At 47.3% G+C, this 23,479-nt stretch overlaps 1 protein-coding gene across 1 annotated transcript in view; it reads right to left on the bottom strand.

Moving 5' to 3' along the window:
- The window catches only part of LOC139275964 (neural cell adhesion molecule 2-like), a 540,891-nt gene that overhangs the window by 396,523 nt on the left and 120,889 nt on the right, over positions 1-23,479 (bottom strand). The window contains exons 6-7 of the mRNA XM_070893225.1: positions 19,224-19,374; positions 10,888-11,075 (exon numbers count right to left, since the gene is read on the bottom strand). Coding sequence (XP_070749326.1) covers positions 10,888-11,075; positions 19,224-19,374 — 339 coding nt within the window. The remainder of the gene's footprint in view (positions 1-10,887; positions 11,076-19,223; positions 19,375-23,479) is intronic.

Raw genomic sequence — 23,479 nt, 5'->3', positions numbered from 1 at the left:
TAACCTGTCCAAGTCACTCTGCAGCCTCATAGCATCCTCCTCACAGCTCACACTGCCACCCAGCTTAGTGTCATCTGCAAACTAGGAGATATTACATTCAATTCCTTCATCTAAATCATTAATGTATATTGTAAATAGCTGGGGTCCCAGCACTGAACCTTGCGGCACCCCACTGCCTGCCATTCTGAAAAGGACCCGTTTATTCCTACTCTTTGCTTCCTGTCTGCCAACCAGTTCTCTATCCACATCAATACATTATCCCCAATACCATGTGCTTTAATTTTGCACCTAATTTCTTGTGTGGGACCTTGTCAAAAGCCTTTTGAAAGTCCAAATACACCACATCCATTGGTTCTCCCTTGTCCACTCTACTAGTTACATCCTCAAAAAATTCTAAAAGATTTGTCAAACATGATTTCCTTTTCATAAATCCATGATGACTTGGACCGATCCCATCACTGCTTTCCAAATGCGCTGCTATTACAGCTTTAATAATTGATTCCAACATTTTCCCCACTACCGATGTAAGGCTAACCGGTCTATAATTCCCTATTTCTCTCTCCCTGCTTTTTTAAAAAGTGGGGTTACATTAGCTACCCTCCAATTCATAGGAACTGATCCAGAGTCTATAGAATGTTGGAAAATGACCACCAATGCATCCACTATTTCTAGGGCCACTTCCTTAAGTACTCTGGGAAGCAGACTATCAGGCCCTGGGGATTTATCGGCCTTCAGTCCCATCAATTTTCCTAACACAATTTCCTGACTAATAAGAATTTCCTTTAGTTCCTCCTTCTCGCTAGACCCTCGGTCCCCTAGTATTTCCAGAGGTTTCACTAAGTTGATTCCTGAGATAAAGGGATTGACTTATGAAGAAAGATTGAGCAGGTTGGGCCGCTACTCGTTGGGAGTTTAGAAGAATGAGAGGTGATCTTCTTAAAACATATAAGAATCTGAGGGAGCTCGACAAGACAGATGCAGAGGGGATGTTTCCCCTCGTGGGGGAACCTAGAACCAGGGGAGCATACTTTCAGAATAAGGGGTCGCTCATTTAAAATGGAAATGAGGAGGAATTTCTTCTCTCATAGCGTCGTCAATTTTTGGAATTCTCTACCCCAGAGAGCTGTGGAGACTGGGTCATTCAAGGTGGGGTGTGATGGATTTTTGAATGATATGGGGTCAAGGGTTATGGGGAGTGGAGTGGAGCTGAGCCCATGATCAGATCAGCCATGATCTTATTGAATGGTGTGAGCAGCGTGCAGCGGCCCGGCCTGGAAATCGGCATGGTCCCAGCCTGCAAGTCCATCAGCAGGCCGGGGCCATTGGAGGGAGCAGCTTGCGGCGGCAAACCACTGCAGGGAGCAGCGTCTGCTGCTGCAGGAGGGCGACGGCTGTGAAGCCAGGTCACTGATTGCAGTGCGGGCAGGCACAGCAGGAGGGACGAAGGAGCGGCAAGAGTCCATAGAGAGATGTGATCAGGGCCCAAGAGAGGCGTGAGTTTGGGGCCCAGAAGAGGCGAGGGCTCAGGGGCAGCACGGGCCAGCCCACACTGCGATATGTGTGTGCACTGGGTCCATGCAGCAGAGCTGGTCTCCAGTCGTCTTGGTTAACCCTTGCCACTGGACCAAGACCGAGCTCTGTCAAGCCCGTGTGGTGACTGGTGTGCAACGGCCACCACACGTTGAAAAAATCCACACACAGACAACTTCCACTCTTCAACATGTAGTTCGGGATCTTCATTGAAATACCTGTGAACTCATCCTCTTTTTGGCGTGGAAGCAAGTCATCCTCGCTTCAAGGGACTGCCTATGATGATGATGATGGATGGTGGAGCAGGCTCGAGGGGCCAAATGGCCTACTCCTGCTCCTATTTCTTATGTTCTTATGAGCCTCCTCCCACATCTCTTCATCTCACTCCATCAGCAGATCCTTCTATGGTGAGAAAGCAGGAATGGGGTACTGAAGTTGCATGTTCAGCCATGAACTCATTGAATGGCGGTGCAGGCTAGAAGGGCCGAATGGCCTACTCCTGCACCTATTTTCTATGTTTCTATATTTCTATGTTTCTATTCCTTTCTCACTCATGTGTTTAGCTAGCTTCCTCCTTAAATGCATCTCTGCTATTTGCCTCAACTTTTCCTTGTGGAGAATTGTGAACCTGTGGAATTCTCTACCACAGAAAGTTGTTGAGGCCAGTTCGATAGATATATTCAAAAGGGAGTTAGATGGGGCCCTTACGGTTAAAGAAATCAAGGGGTATGGAGAGAAAGCAGGAATGGAGTACTGAAGTTGCATGATCAGCCATGATCATCATGAATGGCGGTGCAGGCTCGAAGGGCCGAATGGCCTATTCCTGAACCTATTTTCTATGTTTCTATGTAAGGCACGACAGCATGGCTAGTTCCCCCGCAGTCACTGTAAATCGTAGTGTCATGTGTAGACCAGGTAGTAGTGGTGGATTCGCTTCCTTGAAGAACATTAGCAAATCAATTTGTCTCTTTCCCCCCTCCAACAGTCCAGCAGTTTATATGGATATTTTCTGCAGCTTGCCCACAAACATTTATTAAATTTAGTTTCATAACCTGACTTTGAACTCACAGCCTCTGGGCTGTTAACCCACTACCACAGCCACCAGTCGACTCTGCGCTACTCATATGCTTACTGCTTCTACCCCTTGATTCATTGGGCTCAGCAATTCTTTCCAGCTAATTCTCCCGCTAGCCTTTACTGGGAGAAGGTCGAAAACAGGGATAGGTTGTGTTTAAAGCGGGGAAATTAAACAGAGCTAAAGAATTCTAGTTAACATTAAAGCCTTATCTTGTTTTGTTCCATCTAACATTTTATTGCGTCCTGATATTAAAAAAATACTCATGTTGAAACAGTGGAGTGGGGAGGAACACGACTGGAAGTACAGGCGTGGGAGGGTTATTGAAACAACCATGTAAAAGCTGATTTAACATACAAAGTTGAGACTGAATCATTTCTCAGTTTATGAGTGTATCTCCACCAATATTAATACAGCTCCCTCAGAGCGAGGCCCAGTAATTCCAAGAGCTAGCAGCCCATCTCCATGTTACATCACCCCACAATACCCCACCCGCAAGCTACACCCTAATAAGCCATCAAAACTCTAGCTTTGCCAACACAAAAAGCGTTAGCATGTGTCAGCCACAGCTCAGTGGGCACTGACTCGCCTCGGAGTCAGAAGGCTGTGGGTTCACGTGCCACTCCAGAGACTTGAGTACAACAACCAGGCTGACACTCCCAGTCAACATCATAGGCAATCCCTCGGAATCGAGGAAGACTTGCTTCCACTCTTAAAATGAGTTCAGTGCTGAGGGAGTGCTGCACTGTCGGAGGTGCCGTCTTTCGGATGAGGCATTAAACCGAGGCCCCGTCTGCCCTCTGTGGTGGACGTAAAAGATGCCATGGCGCTATTGCGAACAAGAGCAGTGGAGTTCTCCCCAGTGTCCTGGCCAATATTTATCCCTCAACCAACATCGGTAAAGCAGATTATCAGGTCGTTATCACATTGCTGTTTGTGGGAGCTTGCTGTGCGCCCATTAGCTGCTGCATATTAACATTGACTGCATTTCAAAAGTACTTCATTGGCTGTGAAGTGCTTTGGGGCGTGCTGAGGTTGTGAAAGGCGCTATTTAAATGCAAGTGTTTCTCTTTCTTTCTTTGCACCAGCAATAAACACAACTGAGACGGTTAAATCCACAGTGTCTCAGCATTTGGACAGTTCAATACGTGGGCCGATAGTAATGACTTGCCACAATCTGGAAGGTGTTTTGTGCCAATTTATACCTTCCAGCTCCGAAACACAGAGATATCTTTAAGTTTTGATGTTGATTGGATATTGCCGCAGCATTACCCGAGGTCACACCAATGGCAGGTCAGGGTCACAAAAGACGAGCGGCCCCGGGAGCAGGGTGGCGCCATACCACTTCAGGGAGCAGTGCGAGCTGGTGCAAGAGGGTGACGGCAGTGAAGAGGGCGACTAGATTGGAAAATCCAGTTCGCTGATTGGAGCGTGGGCAGGTACGGCAGGAGCGGCAAGGTTGGGGCGAGGGAGCGGTGAGTGATCCGAGTGATCGTGGAGCGATCTGATCAGGGCCGAGGAGAGGCGAGAGTTAGGAGCCCAGAAGAGGCGAGGGCCCAGGGGCAGCACGGGCCCAGCCCACACTGCGATATGTGTGCGCACTAGGTCCGTGCAGCAGAGCAGGTCTCCAGTTGTCTTGGGTAATCCTTGCCACTGGACCAAGACCTAGCTCTGTCCAGCCCGTGTGGTGGCTGGTGTGCAACGGTCACCACGCGTTAAAAAAGTCCAGGCACAGGCATCTTCCGCCCTTTAGGATGTAGTTCGGGACTGGGAATATCAGGTACTTAATCGAAACACCTGTGAACTCATCCCTTTTTGGTGTAGAAGCGGGTCATCCTCAATACGAGGGATTGCCTAAGAAGACAATTAATCTCAGAGTGCAGTTCCATTAATCGGGAGCGCTCCCACAGGTGGAGATCAAAGAGCCATTCATGCCTAATGTGTTCAACTTAGTTGGAACAAAATCAATTTTACACGGAAAAGTTGATTTATTAATTTTCTTTTACATTTGAATGCAGAAGTACTTTCATTAAGAGGTCCTAATGCATGCTGCTTTTGTCTCAATACTTAGAAACATAGAAAAGAGGTGCAGGAATAGGCCATTCGGCCCTTCGAGCCTGCACCACCATTCAATAAGATCATGGCTGATCATTCACCTGAGTACCCCTTTCCTGCTTTCTCTCCATACCCCTTGATTCCTTTAGTCGTTAGGGCCAAATCTATCTCGTTTTAGAATATATCTAACGAATTGGCCTCAACAACTCTCTGCGGTAGAGAATTCCACAGGTTAACAACTCTCTGAGTGAAGAAGTTTCTCCTCATCTCAGTCCTAAATGGCTTACCCTTTATCCTTAGACTGTGACCCCTGGTTCTGGACTTCGCCAACATCGGGAACATTCTTCCTGCATCTAACCTGTCCCGTCCCGTCAGAATTTTATATGTTTCTATGAGCTCCCCTCTCATCCTTCTAAACTCCAGTGAATACAGGCCCAGTCGATCCAGTCTCTCCTCATATGTCAGTTCTGCCATCCCGGGAATCAGTCTGGTGAACTTTCGCTGCACTCCCTCAGTAGCAAGATGTCCTTCCTCAGATTAGGAGACCAAAACTGAACACAATATTCCAGATGAGGCCTCACTAAGGTCCTGTACAACTGCAGTAAGACCTCCCTGCTCCTATACTCAAATCCCCTAGCTCTAAAGGTCAACATACCATTTGCCTTCTTTACCGCCGGCTGTACCTGTTTGCCAACTTTCAATGACTGATGTACCATGACACCCACGTCTCATTGCACCTCCCCTTTTCCTAATCTGTCGCCATTCAGATAATATTCTGCCTTCGTGTTTTTGCCACCAAAGTGGATAACCTCACATTTATCCACATTATACTGCATCTGCCATGCATTTGCCCACTCACCTAACCTGTTCAAGTCACCCTGCAGCCTCTTAGCATCCTCCTCACAGTTCACACCGCCATTCAGCTTAGTGTCATCTGCAAACTTGGAGATATTACACTCAATTCCTTCATCCAAATCATTAATGTACATTGTAAATAGCTGGGGTCCCAGCACTGAGCCCTGCGGCACCCCACTAGTCACTGTCTCCCATTTATCCCACCTCTCTGCTTCCTGTCTGCCAACCAGTTCTCTATCCACGGCAGTACATTACCCCCAATACCATGTGCTTTAATTTTGCACACTAATCTCTTGTGTGGGACCTTGTCAAAAGCCTTTTGAAAGTCCAAATATACCACATCCACTGGTTCTCCCTTGTCCACTCTACCAGTTACATCCGCAAAAAATTCTGGAAGATTTGTCAAGCATGATTTCCCTTTCATAAATCCATACTGACTTAGACCGATTCTGTCACTGCTTTCCAAATGCGCTGCTATTTCATCTTTAATAATGGCTGATCATGCAACTTCAGTACCCCATTTGTGCCTTCTCTCCATACCCACTGATCCCTTTAGCCATAAGGGCCACATCTAACTCCCTTTTGAATATATCCAATGAACTGGACTCAACAACTTTCTGTGGTAGAGAATTCCACAGGTTCGCAATTCTCTGGGTGAAAAAATTTCTCCTCATCTTGGTCCTAAATGGCTTACCCCTTATCCTTCGACTTTGACCCCTGGTTCTGGACTTCCTCAACATCGGGAACATTCTTCCCACATCTAACCTGTCCAATCCTGTCAGAATTTTATATGCTTCTGTGAGATCCCCTCTCATTCTTCTAAATTCCAGTGAATATAAGCCTAGTCGATCCAGTCTTTCTTCATATGTCAGTCCTGCCATCCTGGGAATCAATCTGCATACCTAACCCCACCTTCCTTTATGAAAGGCACTGACTCTTGCTGGTCCCACAGGGCACTGAGAACCCTCACACAAGTACCCAATCTTGTCTGACGCTAGGCATTGTGACCAGGCTAACTCCCCGTCCAGGAACTCACCATCACATCGAGTTGTTGAGGCGATTAGTAGAGATGCCTTTAATGGGAAGCTAGATACGTTTTTTGTTATTCGTTCCTGGGATGTGGGCGTCGCTGGCAAAGCCAGCATTTATTGCCCATCCCTAATTCCCCTTGAGAAGATGGTGGTGAGGGAAAAAGGAATAGAGGATTGTGCTGATAGGATGAGATGAAATAATGTGGGAGGAGGCTTGTGTGGAGCACAAACACCAATGGGCCAGATGGCCTGTTTCTGAGCTGTAAAGTTCTGTGTACATTGCCAATTAACAGTAGGCCAGAGTTCTGATGAACTGTGCTATGCAATGGCGGTCTATAGATTTATGTTCCCAGTCCTCCTGCATGTAAGGCTCCCAATATCCATTGTGTGGTCTAGGGGAAGATGCTAAGCAGGCACCAGAGAACCCCACACAGAGATGGAGTTACCAGGGGAGCACTCACTGATACATCCAGCTTTCTGGCACAATGCTGCAATGAGCCTGAGTAAGGCCGAGAACGTTGGTGCCAAGAGACAGATGGAGTGAACTGATGAGGAAAAGTTAGAGTTTGAGCCCTTGGACATTTTGCTGCGTTAAAGCTGCTCTACACGTGGAAGTTGCTGCTGTTGTTGTTATTGAGTGTCGTAGCATGGTGGAACAAAAACAAGTTAGGAGAAAAGCAAGACCTGGACCAACAGGCAGATTTTGGTCCACATTTCAGTTATGTGGAGAGACTCGAGACTCATAGAATCCCACTCCTCCCACCTTTTCCCCATAGCCCTACACTTTTCTTTCATCCAGGTACTTAACCAATTCTCTTTTGAAAGCCATGATTGAGTTGGCCTCCACCATCCTTTCAAGGTATGCAGGCAGTGCATTCCAGATCCTAACCACTCGCTGCATAAAAAAGTTTTTCCTCATGTCGCCTTTGGTTCTTCTGTCAATCACCTTAAATCTGTGTCCTCTGGTTCTCCACCCTTCCGCCAATGGGAACAGTTTCTCTCTATCTACTGAATCCACAGACAGGTGGGTCGGTCAGGTTTAGGGTTAGGGTTAGGGTTAGGGTTAGGGAAGACAAATTTAAGGTAATTGGCAATTGCACCAGGGAGAGGAGATGAGGAGAATTTGTGTTACGCATGAGTTCTTATGACCTGGAATGCACTGCCTGAAAAAAAGGTGGTGGAAGAAGATTCAATAATAGCTTTCAAGGGGAATGGAATAAATACCGGAAAAGGAAAAATATTGCTGGGTTATGGGGAAAGGGCAGGGTGAGTAGGACTAATTGGCAGCTCTTTCAAAGAGCCGGCACATAGAAACAAAGAAAACATCGAAATTAGGTGCAGGAGTCGGCCATTTGGCCTCTCAAGCCTGCACCACCATTCAATAAGATCATGGCTGATCATTCAACCTCAGTACCTCTTTCCTGCTTTCTCTCCATATCCCTTGATGCCTTTAGCCGTAAGGGCCATATCTAACTCCTTTTTGATATCTCTAATGAACTGGCCTCAACAACTTTCGGCGGCAGAGAATTCCACAGGTTAACCACTCTGTGAGTGAAGAAGTTTCTCCTCATCTTGGTTCTAAATGGCTTACCCCTTATTCTTAGATTGTGACCCCTGGTTCTGGAATACCCCAGCAGCGGGAACATTCTTCCTGCCTCTAACCTGTCCAATCCCGTCAGAATTTTGTATGTTTCTATGAGATCCCCTCTCATTCTTCTAAACTCCAGTGGATACAAGCCTAGTTGATCCAGTCTCTCCTCATATGTCAGTCCTGCCATCCCGGGAATCAATCTGGTGAACCTTCACTGTACTCCTCAATAGCAAGAACGTCCTTCCTCAGATTAGCAGAACAAAACTGAACACAATATTCCAGGTGTGGCCTCACCAAGGCTCTGCACAACTGCATTAAGACCTCCCTGCTCCTATACTCAAATCCTCTAGCTATGAAGGCCAACATGCCATTTGCCTTCTTCACCGCCTGCTGTACCTGTATGCCAACCTTCAATGACTGATGTACTATAACACCCAGGTTCTGTTGCACCTCCCCTTTTTCTAATCTGGCACCATTCAGATAATATTCTTTCTTCCTGCTTTTGCCACCAAAGTGGATAACCTCACATTTATCCACATTATACTGCATCTGCCATGCATTTGCCCACTCACCTAAACTGTCCAAGTCACCTGCAGCCTCTTAGCATCCTCCTCACAGCTCACACCGCCACCCAGCTTAGTGTCATCTGCAAACTTGGAGATATTACATACAATTCCTTCATCTAAATCATTGATCTATATTGTAAATAGCTGGGGTCCCAGCACTGAACCCTGCGGCACCCCACTGGTCACTGCCTGCCATTCTAAAAAGGACCCGCTTATTCCCACCCTCTGCTTCCTGTCTGCCAACCAGTTCTCTATCCACGTCAATACATTACTCTCAATACCATGTGCTTTAATTTTGCACACTAATCTCTCGTGTGGGACCTTGTCAAAAGCCTTTCGAAAGTCCAAATACACCACATCCACTGGTTCTCCCTTGTCCATTCTACTAGTTACATCCTCAAAAAATTCCAGATTTGTCGAGCATGATTTCCCTTTCATAAATCCATGCTGACTTGGACCGATCCTGTCACTGCTTTCCAAATGCGCTGCTATTTCATCTTCAATAATTGATTCCAACATTTTCCCCACTATTGATGTCAGGCTAACCGGTCTATCATTTTCTGTTTTCTCTCTTTTTCCTTTTTTAAAAAGTGGGGTTACATTACCTACCCTCCAGCCCATAGCAACTGATCCAGAGACAATAGACTGTTGGAAAATGATCACCAATGCATCCACTATTTCTGGGGCCACTTCCTTAAGTACTCTGGGATGCAGCCTATCAAGCCCTGGGGATTTATCGGCCTTCAATCCCCTCAATTTCCCTAACACAATTTCCTGCCTAATAAGGATCTCCTTCAGTTCCTCCTTCTCGCTAGACCCTCGAACCGCTAGTATTTCCGGAAGGTTATTTGTGTCTTCCTTCGTGAAGACAGATCCAAAGTATTTGTTGAATGGGTATGATGGGCCGAATGGCCACGTTCTGTGTGGTAAAATTCTAAGATTCAATTTTTAGTTGAATGGGGATAAAGTTCCAGGCAAAATAAAACTATTTGGAACCACAACTGTAGAAAAGCAGAGACTCTACTTTGCAATAGTTGCTAATCGAAGGCCCACCTTGTGAAATCCCTCAATGATAGGCCTGAAGAAAATCTTTTACTAACACATAAAACTGGCAGGGAGCTTCACCTGCCCGGGCACACATTGCCAAATTGCAGGCACATTCCCTGTGATTTTTGGTTCATGAATTTAATGGATGGAAAATGAGACTGCCCATAATTACCCACATTCATTCGCAGCAGGCAACGGTTGCATGAATTCCTGCAATCAGCCCTCTGGGCTCTGTGATCAAGAAACAATTTTCTCAGTATGAGTTGCTGGTGGGGAACCTCAAACCTCTCACTTATACATATTGGGAAATTGCAAGCGCTGCCCGTGATTTGCCGGGATACCCAACCGGCCAGCAAGGCCAATGTCCTATGCCAATGTTCATTGGCTGCTTCCTGACGTCATCGGTCATGCCAAGAAAGCAAGCCAGCCAGGACTGACATATGAAGAAAGACTGGATCGACTGGGCCTGTATTCACTGGAATTTAGAAGAATGAGAGGGGATATCATAGAAACATATAAAATTCTGACGGGATTGGCAGGTTAGATGCAGGAAGAATGTTCCTGATGTTGGGGAAATCCAGAACCGGGGTCACAGACTAAGGATAAGGGGTAAGCCATATAGGACCGAGATGAGGAGAAACTTTTTCACTCAGAGAATTGTGAACTTGTGGAATTCTCTACCACAGAAAGTTGTTGAGGCCAGTTCGTTGGATATATTCAAAAGGGAGTTAGATGTGGCCCTTACGGCTAAAGGGATCAAGGGATATGGAGAGAAAGCAGGAATGGGGTACTGAAGTTGCATGATCAGCCATGATCATATTGAATGGTGCTGCAGACTCGAAGGGCCGAATGGCCTACTCCTGCACCTATTTTCTATGTTTCTATGTCATCAAACATAATTTGACACCGAGCCACGTAAGGAGACATTAGGACTGATGAAGGTAGGTTTTAAGGAGCGTCTTAAAAGGTGGAAAGAGAGGCGGAGAGGTTTTGGGAGGGAATTCCAGAGCTTGGGACCTAGGCAACAGAAGGCACGGCCACCAATGGTGGGACAAAGGAAGCCTCAGCGGTGAAAGAGTTCTTCCAGATCACACTAGGCACCTGCTTTATTCCAACCTTACAAAGCCCCTTACCCACCTCCAGGAGGATCTTGGTCCCCTTCCTGTAAATGCTGACCTCGGACGCGTTTAAGTCCGAGAGGACAACGCCTTCTTTTCTCCAGTGGATGGAGGCCTGAGGGTTGGCGGTGACGTCACAGCTGATGTTGACGGAATTCCCTTCCCATGAGTAGTAGGTCACCTGGGTTGAGAGAAACTTGGGCGCATCTGAGGGAGAAAGGAAGCAATTAGCGGAGTGAAAGTCGGAACGCCAGTCAGAAAAGCAGAGTCCCTTTGGGCCTTTGACTCAGCGCAACTTCCATTTGGAAAAGGCAAGCAACACAGAGTTACGGGCAAAGCATTAATTTCGATGCCGTGCTCCGCGCACGTCATCAGGGCCTGAGAGTAACCCTTTCTCCTGAGTTTCCCGACTGCTTTCCAGCACCCATTCCCCACGCCCGCACCCCCCCACCCCCCGCCCTCCGCCCCCGCAACCCTGCTCCCTGCCCATCTCCGAATTAAAATTCTGGCCTTGAGCACAAACATCAAGGCTGACACTCCAGGGCTGCACTGAGGGAGCACCGCACTGCCGTTTTTCAGATGTGACATTAAACCCCCATCTGCTCTCCCAGGTGGACATAAAAGTTCCCATGGCACTATTTCGAGGAAGAGCAAGTGCAAGGGTTATCCCCGGTGTCTAGGCTAATATTTATTGCTCAAACAACATCACTAAAAAGCAGATTATCTGGGACAGATTATCGATGCGGTGCTCCCGATACCCTCTATCTTCAGAGCTTATTGAGAAAATACAGTGCCACAGGCCATGCCTTTCATCCATGGAAATTAAATCACGGGCTGCAGGTGAAGAGTTTCACCAGACGTGCTTTCAACATGGATTCGGGGCGCAGAAGCAGAAATTCATCCACCCCTTCCCCCTCCCTCCATACTGCTCAGGGGATGCTTGCTTTGCTGAAGGTCCTCCCAGAAGTCAGGCCCCGTGAAACACAGCACTGTTTAACTGTTAAACTAAGTGAAAGGCTGAGGCAAACAACAGAGACCATCGACCAAGTTTGAAAAGGGGGCCAATCAAGATGTAACAGTTAAAGAAAAGAATGACTTACATTTCCATCGTGCCTTTCACAACCACCGGAGGTCCCAAAGCGCTTTACAACCCATGAAGTAGTTTTTGGAGTGTAGTCACTGTTGTAAAGTAGGAAACGCGGCAGCTCATTTGTGCACAGCAAGCTCCCACAAACAGCAATGTGATAATGACCGGATCATCTGTTTTATTTTCGTGATGTTGATTGAGGGATAAATATTGGGCCAGGACACCGGGGAGAACTCCCCTGCTCTCCTTCGAAATAGTGGCCATGGGATCCTTTACGTCCACCTGAGAGAGCAGACGGGGCATCGGTTTAACGTCTCATCTGAAAGACGGCACCTCCGACAGTGCAGCGCTCCCTCAGCACTGCGCTGGAGTGCCAGCCGAGATTTTTGTGCTCAATTTTAATTTGGAGGTGTGTAGGGAGTAGTGGTGGGGAGAGGTTGGTGGTGGGGGTGGGCGGCGGAGGGGGTGGAGGGGGAGGCGAGGGAGGGGGGGCATGGGGGTGGGGTATCTGGAAAGAGAACGGGAAACGCGGGAGAATGGATTTCCCTCAGGCCATGCTGAATTTAACAGCAGGGTCTGATTAGCATTCTGATTCTCTGTTGCCCGCCAATAACCAGCCCGTTGGAGAGCCTGGCTGGCTTTGGGGCAGGCAGGCCGCAGAGAGGAGGGGAATCTGGATCGTTGCAGGGGGATGTCAGGGGCTGGATCATCATCGGAAGGTCGGGGGCTGCAGGTTATTGGATTGGGCGTCGGGGGCTGCAGATCATCAGCAAGGTTCAGGTCTGGAGGTCAGAGGGGGTTCCGTGGCCTGGGGGGGTGGGGTGGGGAATGGGTTGGGTGCTCGGAAGGCCAGACGTGTGATCTGAGATCGGAGGCCTTGGAGGGGGGAGGTCGGAGGGAGATCAGAAGGGTTGTGGGGCGGGGGTGGGTGGAGGGGGCGAGGGGGGAGCTGTCCAAGCGTGTGGGTTGTCAAGGCAGGAATGCTGGATCCAGCAGGTTAGTGGAAATGCACTTTCATAAGAACATAAGAAATAGGAGCAGGAGTAGGCCATACAGCCCCTCGAGCCTGCTCCACCATTTAATACGATCATGGCTGATCCGATCATGGACTCAGCTCCACTTCCCCACCCGCTCCCCATAACCCCGTAATCCCTTATCGCTTAAGAAACTGTCTATCTCTGTCTTAAATTTACTCAATGACCCAGCTTCCACAGCTCTCTGAGGCAGAGAATTCCACAGATCTACAACCTTCTGAGAGAACAAATTCCTCCTCATCTCTGTTTTAATGGGCGGCCCCTTATTCTAAGTTCATGCCCCCCTAGTTCTAGTCTCCCCCATCAGTGGAAACATCCTCTCTGCATCCACCTTGTCAAGCCCCCTCATAATCTTATACGTTTCGATAAGATCATCTCTCATTCTTCTAAATTCCAATGAGTAAAGGCCCAACCTACTTAACCTTTCCTCATAAATCAAACCCCTCATCTCCGGAATCAACTTTGTGAACCTTCTCTGAACTGCCTCCAAAGCAAATATATCCTTTTGTAAATATGGAAACCAAAACTGTACGCAGTATTCCAGGTGTGGCCTCACCCAGGACCCAGCAGTCCTCGCCTTCCTTTAGCTGCCCGGAACATAGAAACATCGAAACATAGAAAATAGGTGCAGGAGTAGGCCATTCGGCCCTTCGAGCCTGCACCACCATTCAATAAGATCATGGCTGATCATTCACCTCAGTACCCCGCTCCTGCTTTCTCTCCATACCCCTTGATCCCTTTAGCCATAAGGGCCATATCTAACTCCCTTTTGAGAATATCCAATGAACTGGCCTCAACAACTCTCTGTGGTAGAGAATTCCACAGGTTAACAACTCTCTGCAGTCGAGAATTCCACAGGTTAACCCCTGAGCCCTGGTTAAAAAGGCCAGCCAGAGTTAAATTTAAAATGGTGCTTGCAAATGATGCAAGCAGCCCCATGATAGTGTGTAAAGTGCCAACCCGCCTCCTGGGAGCCCCCGTTAAAACTGGACGTGGGTGGATTGGAGACGGGTTCTGTTCGGGATCCTGTTTCTTCAGCAGGGCCTGATTAGCATTCTTGTTCCTACCTTCAGCCAACTGGATGGAGAGGCTGGCTGGCTTTCGGGCAGGTACGAATTCTGCCCTCCTGAGCATCCCTGATTATAATCGCTCAACCATTGGTGGCCGTGCCTTCTGTTGCCTGGGCCCCGAGCTCTGAAATTCCCTGTCTAAACCTCCCCGCCTCTCTTTCCTCCTTCAAGAAACATAGAAACATAGAAAATAGGTGCAGGAGTAGGCCATTCGGCCCTTCGAGCCTGCACCGCCATTCAATAAATCATGACTGATCATTCCTTCAGTGCCCCTTTCCTGCTTTCTCTCCATACACCTTGATCCCCTTAACCATAAGGGCCATATCTAACTCCCTCTTGAATATATCCAATGAACTGGCATCAACAACTCTCTGCGGCAGGGAATTCCACAGGTCAACAACTCTCTGAGTGAAGAAGTTTCTCCTCATCTCAGTCCTAAATGTCCTACCCCTTATACGAAGACTATGTCCCCTGGTTCTGGACTTCCCTAACATCGAGAACATTCTTCCCGCGTCTAACCTGTCCAGTCCCCTCAGAATCTTATATGTTATAAGAAGCTCCATAAAACCTACCTCTTTGACCAAGCTTTTGGTCACCTGCCCTAATTTCTCCTTATACGGCTCGATGTCAAATTTGCTATCATATTACTCCCGTGAAACGTCTTGGGACGTTTCACTATGTTAAAGACGCTATATAAATGCAAGTTATTGCTGTTGGTGTTGTTTAACCACCGGTTTGGGTTTTAAAGGACTGTGCATAGGAGAAGGTAACACCCTTCGTTACTAAGTGCTAAATACAGATTGGGACATATTCCTGGAGGTATCATTACGTGTGTGAAGAGAAAAAGATTAGTGAAGACAAATGTAGGTCCCTTGCAGTCTGAATCAGGTGAATTTATAATGGGGAACAAAGAAATGGCAGACCAATTGAACAAATACTTTGGTTCTGTCTTCAATAAGGAAGACACAAATAACCTTCCAGAAATACTAGGGGACCGAGGGTCTAGCGAGAAGGAGGAACTGAAGGAAATCCTTATTAGTCAGGAAATTGTGTTAGGGAAATTGATGGGATTGAGGGCCAATAAGTCCTCGGGGCCTGATAGTCTGCATCCCAGAATACTTAAAGAAGTGGCCCTAGAAATAGTGGATGCATTGGTGGTCATTTTCCAAAATTCTATTGACTCTGGATCAGTTCCTATGGATTGGAGGGTGGCTAATGTAACCCCATTTTTTAAAAAAGGAGGGAGAAAGAAAACAGGGAATTATAGATGGTTAGCCTGACATCTGTGATGGGGAAAATGTTGGAATCAATTATTAAAGATGTAATAGTAGCGCATTTTAAAAGCAGTGACATGATTGGTCCAAGTCAGCATGGATTTATGAAAGGGAAATCATGCTGGACAAATCTTCTAGAATATTTTGAGGATGTAACTAGTAGAGTGGACAAGGGAGAATCAGTGGATGTGGTGTATTTGGACTTTCAAAAGGCTTTTGACAAGGTCCCACACAAGAGATTAGTGTGCAAAATTAAAGCACATGGTATTGGGGGTAATGTATTGACATGGATAGAGAACTGGTTGGCAGACAGGAAGCAAAGAGTAGGAATAAACGGGTCCTTTTCAGAATAGCAGGCAGTAACTAATGGGGTACCGCAAGGTTCAGTGCTGGGACCTCAGATAATTACAATATACATTAATGATTTAGACGAAGGAATTGAATGTAATATCTCCAAGTTTGCAGATGACACTAAGCTGGGTAGCAGCGTGAGCTGTGAGGAGGATGCTAAGAGGCTGCAGGGTGACTTGGACAGGTTAGGTGAGTGGGCAAATGCATGGCAGATGCAGTATAATGTGGATAAATGTGAGGTTATCCACTTTGGTGACAAAAACACGAAGGCAGAATATTATCTGAATGGTGACAGATTAGGAAAAGGGGAGGTGCAACAAGACCTGGGTGTCATGGTACATCAGTCATTGAAAGTTGGCATGCAGGTACAGCAGGCGATGAAGAAGGCAAATGGCATGTTGGCCGTCATAGCAAGAGGATTTGAGTAGCTAAGGGTTTTGAGTATAGGAGCAGGGAGATCTTACTGCAGTTGTACAGGGCCTTGGTGAGGCCACACCTTGAATATTGTGTTCAGTTTTGGTCTCCTAATCTGAGGAAGGACATTCTTGCTATTGAGGGAATGCAGCGAAGGTTCACCAGACTAATTCCGGGATGGCTGGACTGACATATGAAGAAAGACTGGATCGACTAGGCTTATATTAACTGGAATTTAGAAGAATGAGAGGGGATCTCATAGAAACATATAAAATTCTGATGGGATTCGACAGGTTAGATGCAGGAAGAATGTTCCTGATGTTGGGGAAGTCCAGAACCAGGGGTCACAGTCTAAGGATAAGGGTTAAGCCATTTAGGACCGAGATGAGGAGAAACTTCTTCACTCAGATAGTTGTTAACCTGTGGAATTCCCTACCGCAGAGAGTTGTTGAGGGCAGTTCGTTGGATATATTCAAAAGGGAATTAGATGTGGCCCTTATGGCTAAAGGGATCAAGGGGTATCGAGAGAAAGCAGGAATGGGGTACTGAGGTGAATGATCAGCCATGATCATATTGAATGGCGGTGCAGGCTCGAAGAGCCGAATGGTCTACTCCTGCACCTATTTTCTATGTTTCTATGTTTCTATGACCTCAGGCTTCCAACCACCCTGAGCCGGTCAAACAGCCTTACTTCCTGCTTCTCCAATACTTTTAGAACTAACAAACAAAAGAGTTGAAAGAAAATGAAAAATACACTCATCTCTTTCTATGTCCCTTTGAATTTATTCCGAGGTTGGTCAGAGCCATGTTCAGGAGATTAATCTTTAATTTCTGGTGACTCCAGGAAAATCTTGGAGGGTTGGTTGCAAGCTGGGCCTAGGAATCCAAACGTATTGGGTATTGGGAGCGCCAGGCGCAAAGAAGTCCAATAACTAAACCAACATAGCAAATCATAGAATCATAGAATGGTTACATCCCAGAAGGAGGCCATTCGGCCCGTCGAGCCTGTACCAGCTCTCTGCAAGAGCACCTCAGCTAGTCCCACTCCCCCGCCCTTTCCTCATAACCCTACAAATTATTTTCCTTCGGGTACTTATCATACTCCCTTTTGAAAGCCAGGATTGAGTCTGCCTCCACCACCCTCTCAGGCCGTGCATTCCAGATCCTAACCACTCGCTGCATAAAAAAGTTTTCCCTCATGTCGCCTTTGGTTCTTCTGCCAATCACCTTCAATCTGTGTCCTCTGGTTCTCCACCCTTCTGCGAATGGGAACAGTTTCTCTCTATCTACTCTGTCTAGACCCCTCATGATTTTGAACACCTCTATCAAATCTCCTCTCAACGTTCTCTGCTCCAAGGAGAACAACCCCAGCTTCTCCAGGCTATCCACGTAACTGAAGTCCCTCATCCCTGGATCCATTCTTGTAAATCTAATCTGCACCTTCTCTAAGGCCTTCACATCCTTCCCAAAGTGCGGTGCCCAGAATTGGACACAATACTCCAGTTGAGGCCGAACCAGTGTTTTATACAGGTTCATCATAATTTCCACACTTTTGTACACATGAATCCCAGGATCCCGTAAGCATTTTTAACCGATTTCGCAACCTGCCCTGCCACCGGCAACGATTTGTGCACGTATACCCTTAGGTATATCTGATCATGCACTCCCTTTAGGAGTGTACCCTTTAGTTTATATATCCTCTCCTCATTCTTTCGACCAAAATATATCACTTCACTCTATACTTCCAAGTTTTGTCTCACTGGCAAATTTTGAAACTGTGCCCTGTACACCCAAGTTTAAGTCATTAATATATGTAAGAAAGTCAGTGGTCTTCGTACCGACCCCTGGGGAACACCACTGTGTACCTTCCTCCTGTCCAAAAAACAACCGTTCACCACTACTCTCTGTTTCCTGTCACTTAGCCAGTTTTGTATCCATGCTGCCGCTGTCCCTTTTATTCCAAGGGCTTCAACTTTACTGGAAAGCCTATTATGTGGCACTTTGTCAAACGCCTTTTGGAAATCCATGTAAACCACGTCAACCGCATTGCCCTCATCAACCCTCTCTGTTACCTCATCAAAAATACGCGATCAAGTTGGTGAAACACGATTTTGCTTCAACAAATCCATGCTGGCTTTCCTTAATTATTCTATACTTGTCCAAGTGACTATTAGTTTTGTCCCTGATTATCGATCCTAAAAGCTTCCCCATCACTGAGGTTAAATTGACTGGCCTGTAGTTGCTGGGTTTATCCTGGGTTTATCCTGACATTTGTTTTTGAACAAAGCTGCAACATTTGCAACTCTCCAGTCCTCTGGCACCATCCCCGTATCCAAGGGGTATTGGAAGATTGTGGCAAATAAACAGATTACCTGGTCATTATCACATTGCTGTTTGTGGGAGCTTGCTGTGCGCAAATTGACTGCCGTGTTTCCCACATTACAACAGTGACCACACTCCAAAAGTACTTCATTGGCTGTAAAGCGCTTTGGCATGTACTAAGATTATGAAAGGCGCTATAGAAATGTAAGTTCTTTCTTCATTTTGTCTTCTCTTGTCGATGTGCCAAGCAGAGAATTAAGCAAAGGACATCAGGACTAAAACTATGACAGAGAAAGACATGCATAGGACAGTGAAATAAGTTGCTACACTGGAAATAGAATTTTAAGTGAGTCTTTTGAAAAAAAACATAATTTTGTGTAAATTAAAAATCTGTATTTTTGTTTCTTATTCAGAAATCCAAACCCGCGACCTCAACCACCGAGAAGGACAAGGGCAGCAGGCGCATGGGAACACCACCACCTCCAAGTCACACACCATCCTGACTTGGAAATATATCGGCCGTTCTTTCATCGTCGCTGGGTCAAAATCCTGGAACTCCCTCCCTGACAGCACTGTGGGAGTATCTTCACCACACAGACTGCAGCGGTTCAAGAAGGCGGCACACCACTACCTTCTCGAGGGGCAATTACGGATGGGCAATAAATGCCGGCCTTGCCAGCGACGCCCACATCCTAGGAATAACTATTTTAAAAATGACACTGGTACTGAGTCCAGCCTAAATGCTGAGATGGCAGTGGCCGTGAGCAAAGGCAGGCCCACTGCTATTAGCTGGCGGTACTTACACTGAATATCCAAATGCATACTCTTCTGGTCTTGTCCGATTGGGCTCGTAGCTTCGCAGTGATACGCCCCGGAATCACTCGGCTCGATGTTCCCGATGTGCAATGAAGATTTCCCCTTCTGTCTCCGCACCTCAATCCTCCCATCGCGGATCTGTTCAGAACAGCAAAGATCGTCAGTGCACGATAAGGGTTAACTTTTGGCCGAATAAAACACCGCACCAATCGCAGCTCATGCTGACCTGAGTGTAGAATTTAAAATGAAGGCAACTTAGTCTTTGGCCGACAGTGCAAAATAGGAGAGGCAATTGTGAGCAGAATGCAAATCACAGGTTTCGACTGCGAGTCACTGTGCCTGCTGCCTGTTGCTGCAAATTAGAATGTGCTGTACATCTTTAAAAAACTCTCCATAACAGAGCTGTCGAATGACTCGCAATGTTCAGCTCCCCTCACCACCCGCTGAGTTCTCTCGATGTTAATTGGCTTCCACCCTCTGTGAGCTGAGAGTCACCATCACACAAGTCAGGCTTGTTTACAAGTATGAAAATAACATAGCTTCCATCTGCCCTACTTAAGCAGTGAGTTGTATGAAGCTTTTAAGGCTGAGGATAAATGCGCCCTGCAGTGTGCTGCAGAGTTCTTGCAATTATCTACCCATTCCTTTAAATCCTCCAGCAGTTGTTTTTTTTTAAAAATGTTCTCCATTTCTCTCCTGAAGGCAGTGAGGGTCGCTGCAGTGTCAGCTCACAGCTCTCTGGTGTCCCCTCCAAGAGGGCGAGCCTCACGTCAGAGGGCAGGCAGCGGGCTGCCCGGCAGCAACAACCTGCATTTATATAGCGCTTTTAACGTGGCTCAAAGCGCAATCGGACAGAAATCGACACCGAGCCAAAGAATGAGACCTTGGGCGAGGTGGGAGGTTTTAAGCAGCATCTTAAAGGAGGGGAGACAGAGACTGTGGTTCTTGTATTGGCCACCGAAGAACTCATGTTAAGAGTGGAAGCAAGTCTTCCTCGATTCCAAGGGACTGCCTATGATGATGAAAGGAGGGGAGAGTGGCGGAGAGGCGGTTTAGGGAGGGAGTTCCAGAGCTCAGAGCGTAGACAGTTGAAGAGGCAGCTGCCAAAGGCGGTGCTTAGTAAAGTGGAATGTGCGAGGGAAATCAAGCTTGACAAATCTTATAGAATCTTTTGAGGATGTAACTAGTTGAGTGGACAAGGGAGAACCAGTGGATGTGGTGTATTTGGACTTTCAAAAGGCTTTTGACAAGGTCCCACACAAGAGATTGGTGTGCAAAATTAAAGCACATGGCATTGGGGGTAACATACTGACGTGGATAGAGAACTGGTTGGCAGACAGGAAGCAGGAAGTCAGGATAAACGGGTCCTTTTCAGAATGACAGGCAGTGACTAGTGGGGTACCGCAAGGTTCAGTGCTGGGACCCCAGCTATTTATAATATACATTAATGATTTAGACGAAGGAATTGAATGTAATATCTCCAAGTTTGCAGATGACACTAAGCTGGGTGGCAGTGTGAGCTGTGAGGAGGATGCTAAGAGGCTGCAGGGTGACTTGGACAGGTTGGCTGAGTGGGCAAATGCATGGCAGGTGCAGTATAATGTGGATAAATGTGAGGTTATCCACTTTGGTGGTAAAAACAGGGAGGCAGAATATTATCTGAATGGCGGCAGATTAGGAAAAGGGGAGCTGCAATGAGACCTGGGTGTCATGGTACATCAGTCATTGAAAGTTGGCATGCAGGTACAGCAGGCGATGAAAAGGCAAATGGCATGTTGGCCTTCATAGCGAGAGGATTTGAATACAGGAGCAGGGAAGTCTTACTGCAGTTGTAGAGGGTCTTGGTGAGGCCACACCTGGAGTATTGTGTTCAGTTTTGGTCTCCTAATCTGAGGAAGGACATTCTTGCTATTGAGGGAGTGCAGCGAAGGTTCACCAGACTGATTCCCAGGATGGCAGGACTGACATATGAAGAAAGACTGGATCGACTGGGCTTATATTCACTGGAATTTAGAAGAATGAGAGGGGACCTCATAGAAACATATAAAATTCTGACAGGATTGGACAGGTTAGATGCAAGAAGAATGTTCCCGATGTTGGGGAAGTCCAGAACCAGGGGTCACAATCTAAGGATAAGGGGTAAGCCATTTATGACTGAGATGAGGAGAAACTTCTTCACCCAGAGAGTGGTGAATCTGTGGAATTCTCTACCACAGAAAGTTGTTGATTCCAATTCATTAGATATATTCAAAAGGGAGTTAGATGTGGCCCTTACGGCTGAAGGGATCAGGGGGTATGGAGAGAAAGCAGGAATAGGGTACTAAAGTTGCATAATCAGCCATGATCATATTGAATGGTTGTGTCGGCTCGAAGGGCCGAATGACCGACTCCTGCACCTATTTTCTATGTTTCTATGGGCCCAACTTTCCACAATGAAAAAAACGGGCGCCCCTCCGAGCTGGGCGCCCGTTTATCGCGCCTAAAACGACGCCTAAAAAAATCCTCGGTATTCTCCACCTACTTACAGGTCCTCTGGCTCACGGCGCAGCCAGCACGAGCTGTGGGGGGGGCGGAGCCAGGTCCCTGCGCTGAAAACAGTGCCGGGACCTCTGCACATGCACGCTACAGTCGGCACGCAAGTGCAGTAGCTCCAGGCGCCGAACTGTGTGGGAGGGGCCCGAAGCACGCAGCCCCTAGCCCTGGTTGAATGGCCTCACTAGGGCTCCTCCCACGGCCAGCTCCTGCTCCCCGCCCCCGACAAGACCCAACACCCGCTCCCTCCCCCCCCCGCCCCGACCCGAGACCCGACACCCACTCCCCCCCCCACTGACCCGACCCGACCCGCGCTCCTGTTCCCCGACCCGACGCGACCCGCCCCGCCCCCCCACTGGACCCGACTCCCGACTCCCGGACTGGATCCGATCCGACCTGACCTCTCCCTCCCCCCACCTCTTTCTCTCTCTCTCTCTCTCGCTCCCCCTCCCGCTCAGCGGCACAAACGGCTGCAGAATTCTCCCTGGCTGAAGCACTTTCACACAGGTAGGAAGATGGTTTATTTAATCTTTTCTTGGCTTATAAATGTTTATTCAGGTTGGATTTATTTGTATAATATTTGTAGAAGTATAAATAAGGATTTATTGTCGAATTTAATGAGTTCCCTTCCCCCCCCCCACCTCGTTCTGGACGCCTAATTTGTAACCTGCGCCTGATTTTTTAATGTGTAGAACAGGTTTTTTCAGTTCTACAAAAATCTTCACTGGCTCCATTCTACTTTAGTTTGGAGTACGTTTTCACTGTGGAAACTTTCAAATCCGGCGTCAGTGGCCGGACACGCCCCCTTTTGAAGAAAAAATTCTGTTCTAAACTAGAACTGTTCTACCTGACTAGAACTGCAGAAAAAAAAATGTGGAGAATTGCGATTTCTAAAATAGTCCGTTCTCCACCAGTTGCTCCTAAAAATCAGGCGCAAATCAAGTGGAAACTTGAGCCCCTTGTTTCTAAACGGAACAGGAGGAGCACAAATGTCTTGGAGTGGGTTGAGATTACAGAGATAGCGACGGGGCAAGGACATAGAGAGATTTGAACACGGGGATAAGAATTTTAAAATGTAGGCATTGCCAGACCAGAAGACAATGTACAAAAGCAAAATACTGCGGATGGTGGTATCTGAAATAAAAACACAAAATGCTGTAAATCTCAGCGGGTCAGGCAGCATCTGTGGATAGAAAAACAGAGTTAACGTTTCAGGTCTGTGACCCTTTGTCAGAACTGGCGAATGTTCGAAAAGAACAGATTCGTAACAAACACTGAAAGGGGGAGGGGAAGAAAGAACAAAAGGGAAGGTTGGTGATAGGGTGGAAGGCAGGAGAGATTAGAGAGACAAAAGGGATGATGGGCCGAATTGAACTAGTAATGGCGGAAGTTAGAAAAAGGATAGTCTCGATAGGGTGTGAATGGCGGGGTAATGACCAGCTGCCATTGGAGACAGAAAGAAAAAAAAACATAAGCTCGAGGGGTGGGAGGGTGAGCCAAAGCCAATGTCGGTCAGTGAGCACGGGGATTGATGGGTGGGGGTGAATTGGGATGCACAGGAGTGGGAGGCCGGCTTGGAGATCACTGGAATAGCCTGGAGGTAACAAATGCAACAGATGAGCTGAGGCAGGGGCGGAGACAGGCGATGTTACGGAGGTGGAAGTAGACAGTTTTGGTGATGGTGAGGATATGGGGTCAGAGCTAAGCTCTA

This window comes from Pristiophorus japonicus, chromosome 11 (assembly GCF_044704955.1).
Source record: "Pristiophorus japonicus isolate sPriJap1 chromosome 11, sPriJap1.hap1, whole genome shotgun sequence".
Classification (NCBI taxonomy): Eukaryota; Metazoa; Chordata; class Chondrichthyes; family Pristiophoridae; genus Pristiophorus; species Pristiophorus japonicus.
Note: the sequence above shows the minus strand (reverse complement) of the source record. Positions and strands in the feature narration are given on the sequence as shown.